Here is a 19,593-nt window from a genome sequence, read left to right on the forward strand (position 1 = left end):
TACGCTGTCAAATCAAAGACTTCAGTTTCTTTGTTTAAAAAAAAAGATGTGCTATTTTCTTCATAGAACAGTGGATTTCCTTTGTACTTTTCTCACTGATATGATAAAATAGTGGGTAGTAGCCATCATTAAATGAACTCTAAGTAAAAAAAATATGAATAATTATAATTATTTAAGTTCTATATAGTTAAAGGATGCCAAAAGTAGGCCAAAAGTTAAATGAAGTTTTAGTAAAAACAGTATGTAAAGTTACAATGACTCAAGTTCTTCGTAAAGGGTATTATATATGAACCAAAAGGTAATGTTTATATAAAGTAGAGTTCGCCAAGCAAGCCATGTTTTTGGTTTCTTTTTGAAATGTAGCGCATGCTTTTCTATATGGAACTGTAGTAGAACAACATCTCAATGACTCGCTGTGATTTCTTTCTCAAGTTATGCAGACATTCTGATTGAGAGGGAAGTGTTGATGCAGAAGTACATCCATCTTGTTCAGATTGTAGAGACAGAAAAAATTGCAGCAAATCAACTGAGGCATCAACTGGAAGACCAAGATACAGAAATCGAAAGGCTTAAATCAGAGGTATGTCCCAGCTGGCGAGTCCTCCTCATGGCTGCACGTGTACAGTTGTCTCCTCGTGATTATTTCAGGCCGATCGGGGCACGTTTTTAATCCCAAACATAGTTTCTCTGCGGTCAACATGTATGTGGCCAGGCCACTGGTCTACATTAGAAATGAATCTAAGGTCTGTGTTAAAATGAGGCAAATATACTTCAATAAAATATCAGGATTATAGGCTATTTTTAAATGATTTGTGCTCCCTATGTCCTTCATTTGATCAGCTATTCAGAGTTGACTATAATATTTAATTGTTTTCAGATCGACTCTTATGATAAAGGTAATTGTGAGTCTGTCATAGAAATTCAATTAAAGTCCAAATAACAACTAAGGAAGGAGCAAAAAGGAATGCAGAATGACTTTACTTTTCTGGATCTAAGGAAAAGTAGATCCTTAGATCCTTAGATCCTTAGATCCTCCAAGGAGTCAAATCTTCTTCTCTCTAGAATTTTGAAAAATATGTTTGAATTAAAATGTAAGACATTGGTTAGGGTGTATTAGTTTCCCTGAAGTTGGAATTCTTGCCTCCTTCTTCTCTTCCCCCCACCCCCTTAGTATGAATTTCTCAGGCCCTATGCTCCCAGGTAGTGAGACTGAGCCAGGTTAGAGCAGAAGGTGGTTATAGAGTCTGCAGCCATGCAGTGTGCCTGGGCCTTCCCGCTCTGCACGGTGCCTCTGTCTATATACCTTGTCTTGCTATCCTGTCACTCCTCATACGAAGCGATCAATGGTTAAAGATTTGAAGAGGAATATAGAAAGTGAGTTTTTCCCCCCTCTTTCTCACCAGCAGGGCATTAGTATGTTCTTAGCTTCAAAGAGAAGTGTTGGACAGAATGAAATCTACTGCTAATTGTATTCTTGTTGACAGAGAAACAATTCAGGCTCCTCAGCCTTGGTAACTTTCTTGTCACTTTTCTGTCATTTGACAGCTTTTTTTTCCATTTCCTTACTACTTCCCTTAGGACATGCTCTGTGAATCCTGTGATGGGTTTCACCTGCTTTCTGTGTACATCACCCCTAGTGTGCAGGGCGGGGCCTCAGCTGGTTCCATCTGGGATCCGCTGGCTTCCCCGGTGATGATTACTTGCAGACTGTGTTCACCATATCATTACTGTTGTTATCTTCCCGATTCAACTCTGAAATCTGATACGGTGAAAACAACAACAACAGAAAACCTAACAAACCTGCATTTTAAAAGACTATATCAGGCACTGTAATTTAAAAGAAAATTATTGTGTTCTTTCTTTGCCATCGTGCAATGAGCTAGAGCAGATGCTTGTCTGCGAAGTGAAAGAGGCTGGTATTTTCTAAGAGAAACACGGCACCAAGTGCTGCTCCCCGATATTTGTTTGTGTGTGCCGATCTGTCTTCACTGTGTTCTGTTTGAGTCTGAATATAGACTGCAGTTAGAAACTGTCAGTAGCAGGTATGTCTTGTGTGGTCGCTTGACAGGAGCCACAGTTTATTTCCTACTCCTTCTATTTCCCCACTTCCCTGCCAGAACATGGCAGAGATGTCTACTTGGTATTAGAGGTAAAATGCAAAGACAGGTCAGAGGGAGCGATTATGATCCCTTAATTGTGTGCTTGCTTGTTAGTAAATCTGTTTAGGTTCTTAGGTTTGTAAGTGCCTGCAACTGAGCAGAAAGCAGTCCAGTGAGTTTTGTCACTAAGTGCCGTTGAGAGGCCATCTGGTCTTGAATTGCCCCTCAGTGGTCACAGAACTGAACTGGAGGTAAAAGGAGATCCCAGATTGTTTCAATCCTTTTTTACCTTTTTACCTTTTCTTGGTGGGTTGGGACCAACCCCAGGGCTCTGGAGTTCTCTTTGCAGTTACCATTTCCCCCCCAGGAGAACTGTGATTGTGCTGACCTGTGTGTACTTGGAAGGCTGCAGGCTAATTATTCCCACTGGGGAAGCAGGAGCTGTGAACTGAGTGTCTTTGCGTTTGGTGACCAAAGGGCATTGCGGGCAGCTGCCTGCAGGCGAGGTGGTTGACCTCTCCCCTCAGCTCCTGAGAAGGCCTTGGCCTGGGCATCGCTGGCAAAACTGGCAGGGCTGAGTTTTGGGCTAACATTTCGCCTAACCCAGACCCCAGTTCACACTTCCACACTTCTCGTAAGCACTGCTGTTCATAACAAAACAAAAGGCTTGGGGTACAGTTCATGCTTCCCCTGCTGTGGCACTGAAGGTAGAGAGAGTGAATAAGAAGTGAATGTTTCCTGAAGATCTCACGAACTACCTTGAAGGCGTGCCTATGGGTTATAGCGGTAATCCAGTGTTTTCCAAATCATGAAATGGACCCATTCTGTGTTCTAGATTGTTGCTCTTAATAAAACCAAGGAGCGAATGCGGCCTTACCAAAGCAATCCAGAAGACGAGGATCCAGACATCAAGAAGATTAAAAAGGTAGGATGCTGGGGGTTTCTGACAGTGGAAGCGCAGTGACCCGGTCGGGGTTCTGTGATACTGTCTTTGCCACCTTGTCCTGAGCTGAGAACCTTGGAGTTTCTATGCTGACAGCTCCCAGACTTGCCCTTCGGAGTGATCCAGACATGACTGCTTTTGCAGAAAAGTATCAGTTTAAGATTTCTCTTCAGTCCCAAGAATCCCCTTTTGGACTCTGTGGGAAGGATGCTAACCAGACGTTAAGATAATAGTGTTCTCCAGTTGGGTTAATGAAGTGCCTGCCGTGTAACCTCCTGATTTTGTGCTTCTTTCATATTTGGGGGGAATGTTTTTTAAATTACATTTCAAAAATATTTCTTTAGCCATAGTCTTTAGTGCTTATTTTTTCGAACATGTGAGAAGTTTGAATAAATCACTACATCTGCTCAGATTTCTAGTTTATTATTGTTCTTTTTTGTTTAACATTCACAAAATCAGCTATTATTGATAACTGTACACCTTTTGTAATTAATCAGACACTGGCACTCAATCTAGTCTACTGTGTTTGCTTTATGTTACCTAGGTTTTGAGTTCTGTAATCCTAACTGTCCTCGGTAAAGCACTTATCAGCTTTGTTGACATTATGTGAAAAGCCTCACCATTAAAATCTTTAGTTCTTAATATTTTCTTAATTCTCTTTCTCTATCCTAAATAATTATTCCTTTTCAGGCATAACAAAACCTTAACTAAATATTGCTTAGAATTTGAAATAGAAATATTTCTTAGGACTAAATTACGATGTCTTTAGTTTTTAAGAAAAAAATAACATCTTTTTTAAGAACTTATAACTTTATACATTGAATTTAGTTCATGCTATTGTGTTACAAGATTAATATTATTGCCTTTCCTTTAATAGTGTGCAGTTGCATGTGAGCAAAGAAATCAGTAAAATATAACTGTCAGTGCCTGGTGGAAACTGGTCTGTTAGGAAGTGACCAGCTTTTGCTCTGCAGAAAGTAGCTGTCCAAGTGAATAGAAAAGTTAGTTTTATTTAACACAAAACTCAATTGAGTTGATTTTTAAAAATACTCTGTTAAGTGGAAGAATAATGATAAATACTTTTTACCTGTAATAAATTTCTATTTCTTAGAAGAAATAACTTTTTAAAACACATTTTAAACTTGTTAAATAGATTTTGAAATTTACTCTCTTGTTTTTCTGTCTCAAAGCTAACTAACGTCTATGCGGAAAAAAGGGTATTTATGAATAAAATAGTTTCTTTAGTCTTATTTTGACAAGTGCCAACATAATTTTTTAACTTCAAGAGGCCAAAAATTAAAATTGACTATAATTCACAGAAATTGATCATTAAATTTCTCCAAACAACATACATATAATTTTCCCCCATATAATTTTATTAATTTTTATTGTTTCAGTTAAATCAACGGCATGAATGCCTGTAGAAAATTGATAGTATGCTAACAGTATCAGTAGGTAAATGGGAGAATTTTAAACATTGCAAAAGAAGAGTAGTTGTTTAAATACATGATCATTTAGACCAAACAGTATGGAAAAACAAAAGTGTAAGAATGTGCTGAATAGATAATGACGATACTAAAAAAAGATTTGTAGTGATGTAATGCTTTTAGTTATAAGTGAATCTGCAACTTGCTTTGTTGCTGACTCTGGCACTTAAATATAACAAATCCTAATAAATGATCATATAACCTTTTTATATTTAGAAAGTAGGTATATTTAAAGACCGCAGGTATAAGTGGTCAGTTATTTTGGAGATGAGGAAATGGAGGACCAGAGTTCAAGGCCACCCCCGAGGTTAGATGCAGAGCCTTTGAGTTAAGGATTATGACGTATCCCTGTGTGCTTAGCACCCAGCGTTTAGCTGGGCTTTAAACAATGACCAGTGAATGTTTTGGGCTAATGCACACAGACCTGTGCACTTTGTGAGGTTTGCTTATCACTTTGCAAACCATACCTAGGGAATTCAGATCAATTTTAAAGGCTACTTGTATTTTCTACAAAATAGATTTTTAACTATATTTTATGTTTTTTTTCATAAAATAATAACTGTTGCAAATTTGCCTGTGTGCCAAAACAGAGAGTCCTTACGGTTAACGAAATTCAGATGAAAGAGCACCAGTTCTGCTTGCAGCCTTCCTACCTGGGGGATTTACCGTGAAATTTCGTTTACTCGTCTGTGAGAGGAGGAGTTGGATGGGCTCCTCTCTAACACTTATTTTTAAACGTAACACAATGGCATGTCAACAACAACACAAAATCAAATGACCCAACTATAAAACAGGTAAAGGAATAGGCATTTCTCCAAAAATGATATGCAGTTGACCATTTGTATATAATTTCTGGAGACCTCATATACACATGAAAGGGTACTCAACATCACTAAGCATTAGAGAAATACAAATTAAAACAACAATGTAATATCACCCCAAACTTATTAGGATGACTACTCTAAGAAAAAACCTAACCAAAATTAGTATTGATAAAGATGTGGAGAACCTGAAACTTGCACACTCTTGGTGAGATTGTAAAATGATTAACCTGCTATGGAAGACAATAAGGTGGTTCCTCAAAAAATTATTGACCTGACCCAGCAATCCCACTTCTGGGTGCATATGCAAAAGAACTGAAAGCGGGATTTTGAAGTGATACTCGCATCCCATGTTTATTGCAGCGTTATTCACAGTAGCCAAGAGGTGAAAGTGATTCAAGTGTCCACGGAAAGATAAACGGCCGAAAAAAATATGGTACACAGGTTCCATGGAATAGCATTCAGACTTCAAAAGTGAGGAAAATCTTGGCACATGTTACAACATGGTTGAACCTTAAGGACATTATACTCAGCAGAATAAGTTGGAGACAGAAAGACAGATACTGTGTGAGTCCACTTATATGAGGCATTTAAAGTAGTCAAATTCACAGAAACAGAATGAGTGGGGCTCTCAGGACCTGAGGGAAGGGGACCAAGCAGCTTTGCGGTTTAATGAGTATAGAGTTTCAGTTTTGCAAGATGAAAAAGTGCTAGAGATCTGTTGCACAATGACGTGAATACGGGGTGAGGCAAAAATAGGTTTACACTTGGGAATGCATGTAACAGTTTATTCTTATATTATTGTTTACTAATTATTGTATTATTTTCCACACAAACAGCTATAAACCTACTCTTGCCCACCCCTGAATACTTAACACTACTGAACTTCACACTCAAAAATGGCTAAAATGGTAAATTTTATGTTACGTGTTTTTTACTAGAATTTAAAATATTGAAAAAAAATATCTGGTCTTTTATTGTTGAAAATAAATCTTTCATTTATTCTTTTTCTGAAGTGTTAAAAACTAACTACATAATAGTATTATATTCTGGGGCTCATATAAACAGGCCTAAACACCTTAAGCTTATGGAAGAAATTCTAGACCTATTATTTTCAATCATTTTTTCTGTTATCTGACCGAAGTGTGTGCCAATGAAAGAGCAGTGTTTTATGTGACACGGGATGGACGACACCTTTACTGACAGACTCGAGATAGCCTGCCTCACAGCTCCCTGAGATTTCTTTCTTTTCTTTCTTCTTTTCTTCCTCCCTTCCTTTCCTTCCTCCATCCTCTCCTCCCTGCTTCCCTTTCTTCCTCTTTCTTTCCTTCCGTCTCTCTTTTCTGTAGGTTCAGAGCTTCATGCGAGGATGGTTGTGTAGAAGGAAGTGGAAGACCATCGTGCAGGATTACATTTGCTCTCCTCACGCTGAAAGTATGAGGAAGAGAAACCAGATTGTGTTCACCATGGTGGAGGCCGAGTCAGAGTACGTGCACCAGCTCTGTGTACTGGTCAATGGCTTCCTCCGGCCCTTGCGAATGGCCGCCAGCTCCAAGAAGCCCCCCATCAGCCACGACGACGTCAGCAGCATATTTCTCAACAGGTTTGTCTTGCCATAAATCAAAGAGTCATGGGAACAGCCCATCTGTATTGCTTAAAAGAATTTTTACTCTTAAAAGAACATGTTTCGCAAATTCACTGTTATGAGTTTGTGATATTGAAAATACGGAATCTATTATTTGTGTTTCATTATTAGTCCAAATTTGCATATCTTGATTTTGAATCTTGGCATGTGGTTTCTGTTTTTCTTCCCGGTTTGACATATGTTTCCCTGTCACTGTGTGGGGTGTGCGTGCATTGGGAAGGACTGTTTCCCTCTCTCACTGCGGGCAATGGGGTGGTTGGCGGGTCTGTACATGGAATTGGTGTGAAAGCGCTTGAGGAAGAGCAACGACTAACAGAGGGCCTGAGACTCTCGAGTACATTTATTCACTCAGTAACTATTTATGGTGTCTTTTCTGCTGTGGACTTATCAGTAAACAGAGAAGAAAATCACTGCCTTCATGGAACTTCGATTTTGATATAGGAGACAGACAATGAGTAGTGAATAATTGAAATATGTAATACATTATGTGGTGATGAGTTCTGTAGAAAAAGTAAAGCAGTGACTGAGATAAGGCAGAAGGAGAGTGTTTGGGTGTTTGACTTAAAATTTTAGTTATTTGTTTTTGAGTAGATAGTACAAGTACAAAAGTTAAAACAACATGAAGACACCAAACAGATGTTAGAAGCCTCACTCTTGCCCCTACCTCTGCCCACTCCATTTCCCCCACTTTCTGTATGTAACCATTTTAATTAGTTTCTGATAGCTTCTTCGAGTGTTGAGGTAGATGAAATCAAATACAGATTTTGAGTCTTATTTTTCTCCTTTTTGCACAAAAGGCAATGTACTTTCATAGATATTTGCTTTTTACACTTCAGTTGATATATCCTGGACACCCTCCCATGTTTATGGCTAGAGAACCTTTTGTTAAAAAAATGCTACATTGTATTATTTTATGTGAATATGCCATTGTTTTTTAAAGTTTTTAAAAAAATAGCTAGTCTTCAGAAAGGCCTGAAGAATAAGTTAACATTTGAAAAAAGGCTTTAGTTGGTGAGGAAGTCAGTCCTGGGGCTACCTGGGGGAAGAGGGATGCAAACGTAGGGGCCTGCAGGTGCAAAGGGCCTGAGGCTGGAGCAGGCCTGGCTTGCGGGTTTGAGAAGCTGCCAGGGTCTGTGTGTTAGAGCATTAACACTAGGACATTGAAAGATCCTTTGCTTTTTACTCTAAGTGAGATGGGGGTGCATTGGTGGGATTTTGAGCAGAGAAGTCACATGACATGGCACTGTCTTGTGAAAGGCTCACTCTGGCCTCTCTGGTGAGAATGGGCCGCAGGGAGATTGGTAGGCTGGGTCTAGGCTGGGTCTAAGCTGGGCGAGAGGTGGTTACAGCAAGGAGGCCTGGCAGGCGGCTGTCAGGATAACACGACCAGAGAAGGTTGTGATGGAGAAAGTGATTAGTGATTGGATTCTGGGTATATTTTTAACAGAGACACAGTAACATTTGGTGTTACCGTCTCTATGTTAAATGAGTTAAATGTTGATGAGTTTGATGTGGATTTTGAGGGAAAGCAAAAAGCAGGTAAGATTTCAAGGCTTCTGGGCTGAACAACTAGACATACAGAGCTGCTATTTACTAAATGGGAGAAGATTGAGGCAAGAACAGATATAAGGGAAAGATGAAGAGTTTTTATTTTGGAACCATTGCACGTGGGATGCTATTTTCCATCCAAATGGAGAAATCAAGTGAGTAGGGATTGGATATTAGACTGGAGTTCAAGGTAAAGTTCTGGAATGGAAATATAAATTTGGGAATGCAATGGCACGTGGTTAGTAAGCTGTTAGTCTGAGTGAGGTTACCCAAGGAGTAGGTACAGACGAATGAGAGGAGAGGAAGAAGGACGGAGTCCTGGGTTGTTCCGACATTTCGGGGTTAGGAAGGGGGGCTGTGGTGTGACAGTAGAGAGGATCCATTAGGGTTGTAGGGTGAAGGGCAGGAAAGCAGGTTGTCCTGAGAATCAAAGCAAGAGGGAGTGAACACTATGTCAACAAGGTCAAATAAAGTCATAACTGAGCCCTGGCTGGTGTGGCTCAGTGGATTGAGCACTGGCCTGCGAACTGAAGGGCTGCTGGTTCGATTCCTGTTTAGGGCACATGCCCAGGTGGTGGGCCACATCCCCAGTTCGGAGCGTGAGAGAGGCAACCACAGATTGATGTTTCTTTCCCTCTCTCTCTCCTTTCCCCTCTCTCTAAAAATAAATAAGTAAAATCTTTTAAAAAATCATAACTGAGACCTGACTGTGGGTTTAATAAGTTGGAGCTTATTGGTAACTTTGATGGGGGAACAAAGCCAGAATAGAGAGGATGAGGATATTGGAATTGGAGAGAATGGGTCTGGCAAACTCTTTCAAAGGAGGGTTGGCCCTGGCTGGTGTAGCTCAGTGGATTGAGCACGGGCCTATGAAGCAAAGGGTCGCCGGTTTGATTCCCAGTCAGGGCACATGCCTGGGTTGCAGGCCAGGTCTCTAGTAGGGGACACATGAGAGGCAACCACACAGTGATGTTTCTCTCCTACTCTTTCTCCTTCCCTTCCCCTCTCTCTAAAAATAAATAATTAAAAAAAAAACTAAAAAAAAGAGGGTTGCTATTAAAAAGAGCAGAGGAACAGGGTGGTACCTGGAGGTAAATTAAAAAGTATAAAAAAGTATGTGCATGTGGGTTTTAAAATGAGATCAAAACATTGGAGGAGAGGAATTCACGGGCCCAAGATGCCAGGACATTAGAATGTTATTTGCATGCACACTGAAGTCATGACAAGAATTACGACAGGTGTAGTGTTGGAGAAAAGGCTGATGGTGAGCTGGGAGCTGAGAGGGCAGGTGTGGGAGAGTGACTGCGGTCTGCAGGTGACTGCAGAAAGGAGGGTGATGAGAGGGAGTCTGATCGCATGAGATTAAAAGCGAACCTCTGCTGTTGTGAGGAAGGAGGGAGACTTCCCTGCATTGGGTGGAATGACTCTACCCAAAGCTAAATTATATTTTTTTGAATTTTTTTGTAGTGAAACAATTATGTTTCTTCATGAAATATTTCATCAAGGATTGAAGGCGAGGATAGCAAACTGGCCTACTTTAATTTTAGGTAAGTGCATGTATTGGTTTCTCTTAATATGGCTAAAATTAGAGCAAGATAATTTCACCATTGTTTAGCCAAAGCTGTTGAAATTTCCCATTGTCCTGTGAGCAGTTTTAGCCATTGGAAATCTACCTCATTGGCCGTCGGGCCCTGCCCTATTAGTTACCTTCCCCTGGCTTGTCATGGTCACCTGGGACTACAGTCAGGCTCTGCCCTGGGTCACATTCTGTCAGATCAGTCATTCAGGTGTTTGATCTGGGTCCCCATGCATGTATGACACCTGGTGCTGGGAGCCAGTCTCTGCCACTCCCCGTGACTGAACACAGTCTCTCCTCTGCCCCTTAAACAACTTACTGAGCATCAAGAGAAACTGCCATTTCACTTCTTCTTTCAGCTGATCTGTTTGATATTTTGCTCCCCATGCTGAACATTTATCAAGAATTTGTGCGTAATCACCAGTACAGCCTCCAAGTGCTGGCCAATTGTAAGCAAAACAGAGATTTTGACAAACTCTTAAAACAGTATGAAGCCAACCCTGCCTGTGAAGGGAGGATGCTAGAAACGTTCTTGACCTATCCAATGTTTCAGGTAAGTCCTCTGGGATGCACTTCATAAGTCCTCTCGCTGCAGCCCAATGTCCCTGATGCCTAGTATGACCAGAGGGAGGTGTCCAAGGATCCCCCTGAAGAATTACAACACATATGCTGTACCTGTCATCTTAAGCTTGACCCCGAGATAAACAAATCATGCCCCATGTTCTTTCTCTGTCTAGTATATGTAAGAAAACCAGGTTTTTTTGAGATGGTTAAATAAAAAAATGATTTTTTTGAAAAGCAGCAGAATTTTCTCTTTATAGAAAGATGCCTCACAGACCTCTTTCATGAAGTCTCCTCCTTCAGCATGTTTAAAAATATTACTAGGGTTACAGAATAGGATGCTGTGCAAATGTTCCAGTGTATGCTGGTTACATAAAATGTTCTTGAGAAGTGGAGTGGACTACTGGGAAAGTCTTTGTTTCCCTGCCCGCCTTCCCCACCCTGTTGTGATTGCCGGTGAGTCTCCCTTGGCTGGAGCTCCGGAGAGCAAAACGAGGGCCTCTGAGTTGTCACAGAGGCCGGTGGAGACTTGGGGGCTAGAGGCACTGGCGGGATCGGGGCTCTTGGCCCCTCTCAGGATGCTGCAGGGGCTTGTCGTGATGTTCATTTCATGGAATTAGAGCAACTCACGAGATCCATTACATGTATTCTTTCCTATATCGAGGGCTCTAGTGTTAAGAGCTCTTGAGTGAGAATTGCAGAGACCAAAATATGAGCTGAATTGCCTGTTCTCTTGAAAACTGTTGATTCTGTTCTTTTGAAAAGGCATTGAGTGTTCTGACTGTGGAATTTGTGGGGCTTCTGGCCAGCCCTCCAAATTGTCGCATGGTAAACCAAGTCTCAGAAACACACATGTTAGGGTTTCTGTGGGGAGCTTTGTCCCCCATGAACGGGCATCACTGACCCTGGTGTATCATTTTTTAGCCTCAGGAAGAAATGCTGCTGTGGTGTGTAATTGTTTGTCTTAAAGTTTGTTAATCCTGCTTGAAATCCTGGAAGTCATCATAGACATTTAGTGTGTTTTTTAAAAACCAAAAGGATGCATTTAAAATAACTTAAGTATAGTGAAACTTTATGATGTTATTGTGTGTGTGTGTAACTGAATTGTTTGAACTCTTTGCCTCCCTGAAGAAATATTTCACAACAGAAATTCGGTGCAAAAAAGTTTTCTTTCTTTGTAACCTTATACAAAATTGTAATTTAAGATTTATTTATAGTGAAACACATTTTGTATAGTGCAGTGTTATTTTGAGATCCTATTTGATTGTCTTTCAGTTACTTCTAGGTTATGGTTAAAATTCCCTAAAATGTATCTGTTTAGCAGCCTCACTCAGGTGAACATACAAAGGTAGATTGTGAAAGACACATGGAACATTCAGAGATGTGCCCACCTCCCTTTCTCCCTGCCTATTGATGTCTCTCCAGGTGCCATTTAATGTAACTCTCTCAATGTGGACTGTACTTCCCTTTAGGTCACGTGTTCAAAAGGTGAATGTAAGGCCTTGGGAAGATCTGTGGATTTCTTAAAAATGCTGCGATACTTTTCCACCTCCCTTCCGTCCCTCCTTCGCCATGGAGTTTAAGCCCAATAACAATGACTTGGCATTTTGATTGATCCCCAAAACTTTCTATAATAGCAGATGAGGACCATTGGACTGGAAATGTCTAGGAGATCTGGATGTCTTGCTCACCCTTTAGTCATACCATGGAGAAAATAATTGAACCCATCTAAATATATGTTTGTAGATCTCGAGATTGGGGCAGCTGAGCTGTAGTTATCTCCCGACCACTAGCTCTCTCCCTCTGTGATACTCTTCTCACTAGACTCGTTCCGAGAGGTTGGTTGGGTACCTACCTGGTGGTGCAAGAAGCCTGGTGTTAGTCTCACCCAACCCTCTCCACCCCTGCCAAGACTGATGGCACCAAAGCCTAAAATTTAACTGAAGTGTCAGATGTTGACATTGTCTGGCTTCTTCCAGACCAGGATAACCCAAACCCTCAGCTTATAAGAGTCATTGCTCTGGGAGAAGCCTCAAACTTAAAGAATTTGGCCAGAATTGGTCCAACTGCAAGAAATGGGTAAATTGAAAGAGCACGGCACTGCCTTGTATCCTTTATTTGCTTCCCCATAATTATTTTGCTTCCCTATAACTATTTTGAATAGACCAAGAGGGGAAATCATCACTTTGCTCCCCAAGAGCTTCATTCTCGTTGGTGTCTCTCCTGTTTATTATTTGGTGTCTCTCCCTCCTGCTGTCTCTTTGGAGTGACATGTGGAACATAAAGAAGTTTAAAGGTTCTTTATTACAAGGCCCATGCACATTCTACCCTTCTTGTCCCCTGTGGTCCCTTAACTAGTGAGGCAAAATAGTAGTGAAGGCATTTTCACCCTCAGATGGTCAGGGTGCATCTACTGCCCTCTGCATCTGGATTGGCAGTGGTGTTGCTGCCTCACTCGGGCAGGCTGGACACCTTGGGATGAGGGTGGGATTTGCTGTTTTTATTTAGTAAAGACAGTGGTTTGTCTGGGGCTGTTTTAATCTCAGCTGCTCATAGATCCATAGGTAAACTAATCATGAAATCTGCTTCTGACAAGAACAGCAAGATTAGATGTTCTCCAGAAAGTAGCCACCTGTTTACTGTGATTGAAGAGTAAGCTCATTAATGTCTGTAAAGTGACAAATATTGGTCCATAATTGAAATCAGAATTATGATTCATCTGGATCAGTGATTTTCAACCAGTGGGCCCTGAGAATTTTTAAAACATGCAATACTTGACTATTTAGTCAGGGGCACTGACCTCTTTTTCCTTAGATTTTCAAAAGAAAAAGACAGCCAGCACAACAATAATCATGTGGTGTAAGTGAACCAAAATTATATTTATTTTTTGTCAAAGCAGCAAAAATTAATATTTTTTGGTGTGCTATAGAATTTTAGTCATTAGTATAGGTGTGCTGTGAGATGGGAAAGGTTGAAAATCGCCGGTTTAGACAGTACTTTCTATTCTTGGGTTTGGAGGGACAGATTTATAACCAGCTCTTGAATATACAGATGAGCTCTTTGCAGAGTCATTTTTGGCTGTGTCAGGCTTGCTGTTCCTCCACTAGACAGTGGAAAGGGCCAGTCGCTCAATTTCAAATCTCCCCTCTTCAGTCCTAGTCGAGGCACTCTCTAAAATGGACTGAATTCAGAGGGGAGGATCATGAAGCTATTGACTTCATGTAAGTTTTGTGGGGTTTTTGTGTATTGTAAGTAGTAAGGCTCTCTCACTCCTACCCTCTTTGTTATAAAAAATTGGGTACTTTAGCCGGCGATTGCCTTGGTTTTCTTGTAGAACTACTGACCTAGAGGCAGACTGTTATCAATCATGGGATTACGCAAAAGGGATTTTTGAAAGCATACTTATCCCAGGAGCCTTCACCAAGTGGGACAGCCCTGCAGGCTGTCTTAGTGAGGAGTTTATAGGATGGAGAGGCAGAAAGCCTTTAAGTGGAAGGGTCTCCTGTTCTCTACCCTCCTCTGACCAGGGAGTCTGTACGCACTGCCGAAACCTAGACCTGATGATATTCTCCAGGATGTGATCCCAGAGTAGAAAGTGCAGATTGATGTCTGCGCTAATGGCACCGCCCTCTGTGCTTTGCCCATAAATGTGAGCACCCAGCAATATTAGTAAATACCCAGTGAAGGCCACCGCCTGCAGGAGAGCAAAAGCAGATATGTAAATAGAGCTACCAGCACCTCAGGTCAGAATGCAAGGTGCTACCCAGAGGGCCCAGGGAAGCTGTTGGAGCTGGGCTCCTGGCTGGCTCTGCCATCACTACAAGGCCACCTTGGGCAAATTACCAAATCCTTCCGCACTTTGTTTCGTTGGTCTGCAAAATGGGCAAGAACCCTTATGTTGGAGGATTGGATGCACACGAAAACCTCGAGCACCTGATTGACCACAGTGAGGAGTGTTACGGTAGCTATTGATCATGTATGTTCTTAAAATTAAACCCACTAGTCCTGCTTTCTAAAAAATTTACTTTCCAAGCCAGTAGAAAAAATAAATATGATGAATCACTGTAACTTGAGTTATATCTCTAGTCTATTCAAACCTTCATAGGGTCAGTGGAGTTTCTGCCTTTGACATAACTGGAGAGTCGCTTTATAAACAACAGTACAAGTAAATCTAATTAAATAATACTTTTACTGCTAGAAGGATGAATTGAGCTAAAGGAGGATCAGAATGTCACAAGGGTGAACATATCTTCATCCCAAGTTGTAATTCTTAAAGAAATGTTGCAGTAAGATTGTCAATCTTCAAAAAAAAATTAAAACAGGCAGATATATATAAAATACAGCCTCAAGTGACATGATGATAGTTATATCTGTTTCCCTATGAATGAGTTTTCAAAAAGTATGATTAAGAAATGTGTGATGAGTAAGAGTAAGAAATGTTTTAAAATATATTTGTTAAAACTATGTTTTTCAAACAACTAACGCTGTGAGAGCAGAGGCAAGCTTCATGTACGTACGTGGTGCTAGCCTGTACGAGAGAGTGCCCAGTGTTGCTCATCCTCCCTGCTTGCTCACACTAGCCTCTCTTTGCATTTAGATCCCCAGGTACATCATCACACTTCATGAACTCCTAGCTCACACACCCCATGAGCACGTGGAGAGGAAAAGTCTGGAGTTTGCTAAATCGAAACTAGAGGAACTGTCCAGGTATGCAGAGAACTTGCAGTGAAGGCATGTGTGGGAAAGTAGCAAGTTAGTATTCTGTGGAAACCTAATTGTATGTCCAGGGAGCAAGAAGCAAGACGCAATCCATCTTCCCAGATCCACCCGAAAGTTGGATGATACCTCTTGAGATCAGGTGTACTTTGGTTTAAGTTTGAGAATGTTCACATTTCTTTCAGTGTGATAGAAAAACATGAGTTTCTGTTGCATTTTTGTATTCATATTTTTCAGGAAGCTGGAGAAGGTGTATCTTGGATTTATCGGTAGCTTTTCAGTATTCCAGACAGTTATTTGTATTTGTTCCTTTAGCTCGTACAGGATAAATCAGGTCTCTGATTTGCTCTGCCTCTGAGAGATGGTGCCCTAACGGCAGTCTTCACTGAAAGCCTTTCATGAGATGTGTGGCTCTCCTGTTGCACTTACCTGCAGCAGGCCCAGGGCACTCACTGATTACCTACCCACTCCTTGTGCAGAGTCATTGCGCACATTGGCCTTGCTTTGGGTCATGGCTTGTTGAAGCCTGGGTGTCCAGTCGAAGCCTCACAGCCCCAGTTCCAATGATACAAGTTCCCAGGTGGAGCTCTCCTTTGCTTTCCTGCTAGGGCAATGCCAAACTTCTCTGACAGTGATCCTCTCCATGTCGTGTTTGACAGGGTGATGCACGATGAAGTGAGTGACACTGAAAACATAAGGAAAAACCTTGCCATCGAGAGAATGATTGTAGAGGGCTGTGATATTTTGCTGGACACCAGCCAAACTTTCATCCGACAAGGTAAGTCCTTATGCGGCAGACCCACCATCTAAGTGACTCTGCTTTCACCCCATTATCCCTCAAAGACCCAGGAAAGCATTTTGGAGCAGGCTTAAGTTATCAGTTTGATGAATGCATTTCGATGAATGCGGTTCGTGCAGGATATCTCCACGGCCTTGACTGAGACTGTGCTTGAGGCCCAGCTTTGCACCATTTCTTTTCAGGGACCACAAAAAAACGGCAGCACAATAATAGTGAAGCATGAGTGACCCAGTGAGTTACATCAGACTGCACTGTCCTCATTGGAGCACACATTCTCCACAGCTCCCAGGAGGACAGGTCGGTCGGGTGATTGGAGTGTCAGTGCTGGGTGGTGATGACATCTGGGCACAGGCCCAGGAGGAAGTCGAATTAGGTACGTCCCTTTCCTATGGCAGTGGGGGGCAATGGCCGAGGTAGAAACAGCTTTCTCTTTTTCCCATTTTTCATCAGCAGTTCTGGAGGTCCCCCATGATGTGGTTTGATTCAACTGGTAGCTCCAGTTACCATCACTGTCACACATGACCCCTGCCCTGCTTCAGTAATGGCGAAGGCATCTTGTTTGTGCTTTGGTGGCCTCTCCCAGTAAATTAAGCTTCTGAAGAGATGAAGATACTTGTGCTGGAAACCATGGAGACAGAACAGCTTAACGGTGCTTGTCCCTCAGTGGCTTTCATTCCAAAGTGCAAAAAGTAAACTGTACCCCAAGCTCAGTTTAAATGCTTAGGTGTTCTGAGGGTAGGAAGTAAGTTCCTTGGGATTGATTTGAGACAGTATAGTACACACATTTAAAATTTTGAATTTGGTGAGGAGTGGCACATAAATTTGGGACTAAGCTTTTATGTAGTTTATAATGTGTCAATATATGAAGACAATTTGCATTTCTGTTGCATACCAAAATGCACTGCTTAAAATATTTTTTACCTCATCAAACCAGACATAATTTGTGCTGTGCACATTAATTTTTGCATAGAATATCTCAGAAATTTAACACATGCCATTCTGCTTTCTATTTATTTACAAAGAGAGAAATGACACATATATTAAAGTTTGGGAGTATATTTTAGGAAATGGTACCTTTTTCATTTTTGGCTTTAACTATCAATTAAAAAATAATACTGCAGTATAGTGCTAACAACGCCAGGCCCTCTTAATTTCCCTCCTGTTCCTCTGTGCAGACTGCGTGCCCATACTTGCTCCCGCCTTCCCCGTGCTTGCCTGCCTCCATCCGTGCCTTTCCATGTGCTGTCCTCCAGCCTGAGGGCCAGAATGAACTTCTCCATCTCTTTCCTGCCTCTTAAAGGTCTGCTGTCCTTCCTGGCTCAGGTCACACACTGCTAAGAAAGCTTTTTAAAATTCCCCCCTCATCTTCCTGTCCCCTCCCCTGCAGTTAGAATGAATTGACCTTCCTCCTCGTTTCCAAGACTCCTGGCTCCTGGTGCGTGTATTTCATCCCCTTGTGTGTTGCAGGTACATGGTTGCATGCCTGTCTGTCCCAGGAGGTATAACTCAGTAATTATAAGGGCAGTGCTTGTGATGTCTCTCTTGCCTGGTCTGATGCTTTCCATGATAGATACCTTGGAAGATGGGCGTTGGATTAAATTGAATTGCTTATTGTTGAAGTGCGGTTTGGGTTGTAAGGTGTCTTATTTTGTATTATTCTTGTTGTTTAGAGTTTACTGAAAAATACTTGACTTGAGCTTTATAATATGAGAGAATGGAAACACACTTTTCTACCACTAGTATTTAATTTCAGAAAGAACTTTTGACTAAAAAGGATGATTATACTTAAATGCTTAATATACTTCTACAAACAGATTGACTGTCTTGATCTAAGTTTGTAAAAACATCTGTAATGAAAAATGCCCCAAGTTTGAATATATTGAATAAGTCATATTTCTCTTGATCGCACTTGGAGGAGAATCAACCGTGAGCCGCTGCTCCTTTTGATTCAAGTCCGGATGTTATTTATTGCTTGTTCTGTATCACATGTTTAAGGCACTCCTGTTAGCTATTAATATAGCTGATGTTATTATTGTGTTGATGTTGATGCAGTGATTTGCCTCTCAGCAGAATTTTTCTGTATTCTTTGGTTTGGTTAGTCTGTTCAGGAATTCTTCAATAACAGTTGTTTAAAAAATCAGACTTCAATATGAAAGTAAAAAGTAATCTGATTGCAGACAGTTTGGAAAGTTTGCATTGTTTTGGTTTGGTTGCTTCTGTTACCACTCTTACTAAATATCCTTAACAGGCTTTAAAACCCATGGAGGTGGTTTAAAAAATTCTTTTAAACTTTTAGGGATTCTATTTTCTATGAAATGGACTACAACTTATCTCTAATTGTGTTACTTACTGTTAAGGGTGACATGCGGTGTGTCTCAGTGTGTGGTGTGCATGCTCACACATGTGCATGGTTTCAGTCTTAAATGAATTTTTATTCTGAGCAGTAGAAAATACAAGTCATCCAGGTTTTCTGAAAGGTCTCGTCAGAAGAGCGGCATCAGCTAATCTTAAATGTCAGTCCATGGGAATTTAGTAATTGAAATAAAAGAAGTTTTATTATACACTGATTCCAATTATTAGATAGGTGATGAGTAGGATGCAAAGGACTGTATATCGCAGTGGTCTGATAAGGTGATTTATCTTCCAAAGTCTATTCAAAGTTTGTTGAACAAATAAATGTGTAAGTGTCTGAGGCAAAAATAGGAAGATAGTATAATCATGTCACTGAAGTCAAATGCTTTCTCCTGCACTTTTTTGCTGTGATATTGGGCAATTTAATTAACTTCTCTTTGCCTCAGTCATGTCTCCTTAAGCTGTAAAACCTATATTTTAGAGTTGTTGTGAAGATTTAAGGAGCTAATAATGCTCACAGGAGCATGTGAGCATTATTAGCTCCTTAAATTATTAGCTCACAGGCTAGTGCCTATGAGGTTATGACATGAACTTGAAAAACCAAGATCCAAATTTTGGAATGAGTTTCTATTTTCAATACCATAAAATATAGATAAAGTTTAGTGGAGATGAAGGCACTCTAAATGGACATTTTGTACAGAACCCATTATGTGTAGTCAACATTGTCTTGTGAAAATGTGAATCAAGAAAATTATGCCCTGGCTGGCATGGCTCAGTGGATTGAGCATGGGCCTGTGAAGCAAAGGGTTGCTGGTTCAGTTCCCAGTCAAGGCACATGCCTGAGTTGCAGGCCAGGTCCCCAGTGGGGGACACATGAGAGGCAACCCCCACACATTGATGTTTCTCTCCCATTCTTTCTCCTTCCCTTTCCCGCTCTCTAAAAATAAATAAAAAATATTTTTTAAAAAGAAAATTAAATAAAGCTGACTTGGTTCATGGTGAAATGCACTGAGAATGAGTCATGGACTTTTCTGGTACCTTAATCA

The 19,593-nt window shown here is 40.9% G+C and overlaps 1 protein-coding gene across 4 annotated transcripts in view; it reads left to right on the plus strand.

Annotated features, from left to right (window-relative positions):
* Window positions 1–19,593, plus strand: part of RASGRF2 (Ras protein specific guanine nucleotide releasing factor 2) — a 188,293-nt gene that overhangs the window by 68,368 nt on the left and 100,332 nt on the right. For all 4 annotated transcript variants that reach the window (XM_037032149.1, XM_037032150.1, XM_037032152.1 and 1 more), the window contains exons 3-9: window positions 433–580; window positions 2,935–3,024; window positions 6,700–6,953; window positions 10,011–10,090; window positions 10,479–10,672; window positions 15,278–15,387; window positions 16,056–16,174. In XM_037032149.1, the coding sequence (XP_036888044.1) occupies window positions 433–580; window positions 2,935–3,024; window positions 6,700–6,953; window positions 10,011–10,090; window positions 10,479–10,672; window positions 15,278–15,387; window positions 16,056–16,174 (995 nt within the window). The remainder of the gene's footprint in view (window positions 1–432; window positions 581–2,934; window positions 3,025–6,699; window positions 6,954–10,010; window positions 10,091–10,478; window positions 10,673–15,277; window positions 15,388–16,055; window positions 16,175–19,593) is intronic.

This window comes from Sturnira hondurensis, unplaced genomic scaffold (genome assembly GCF_014824575.4).
Source record: "Sturnira hondurensis isolate 20B ecotype Veracruz unplaced genomic scaffold, ASM1482457v3 Scaffold0021354, whole genome shotgun sequence".
Lineage (NCBI taxonomy): Eukaryota > Metazoa > Chordata > Mammalia > Chiroptera > Phyllostomidae > Sturnira > Sturnira hondurensis.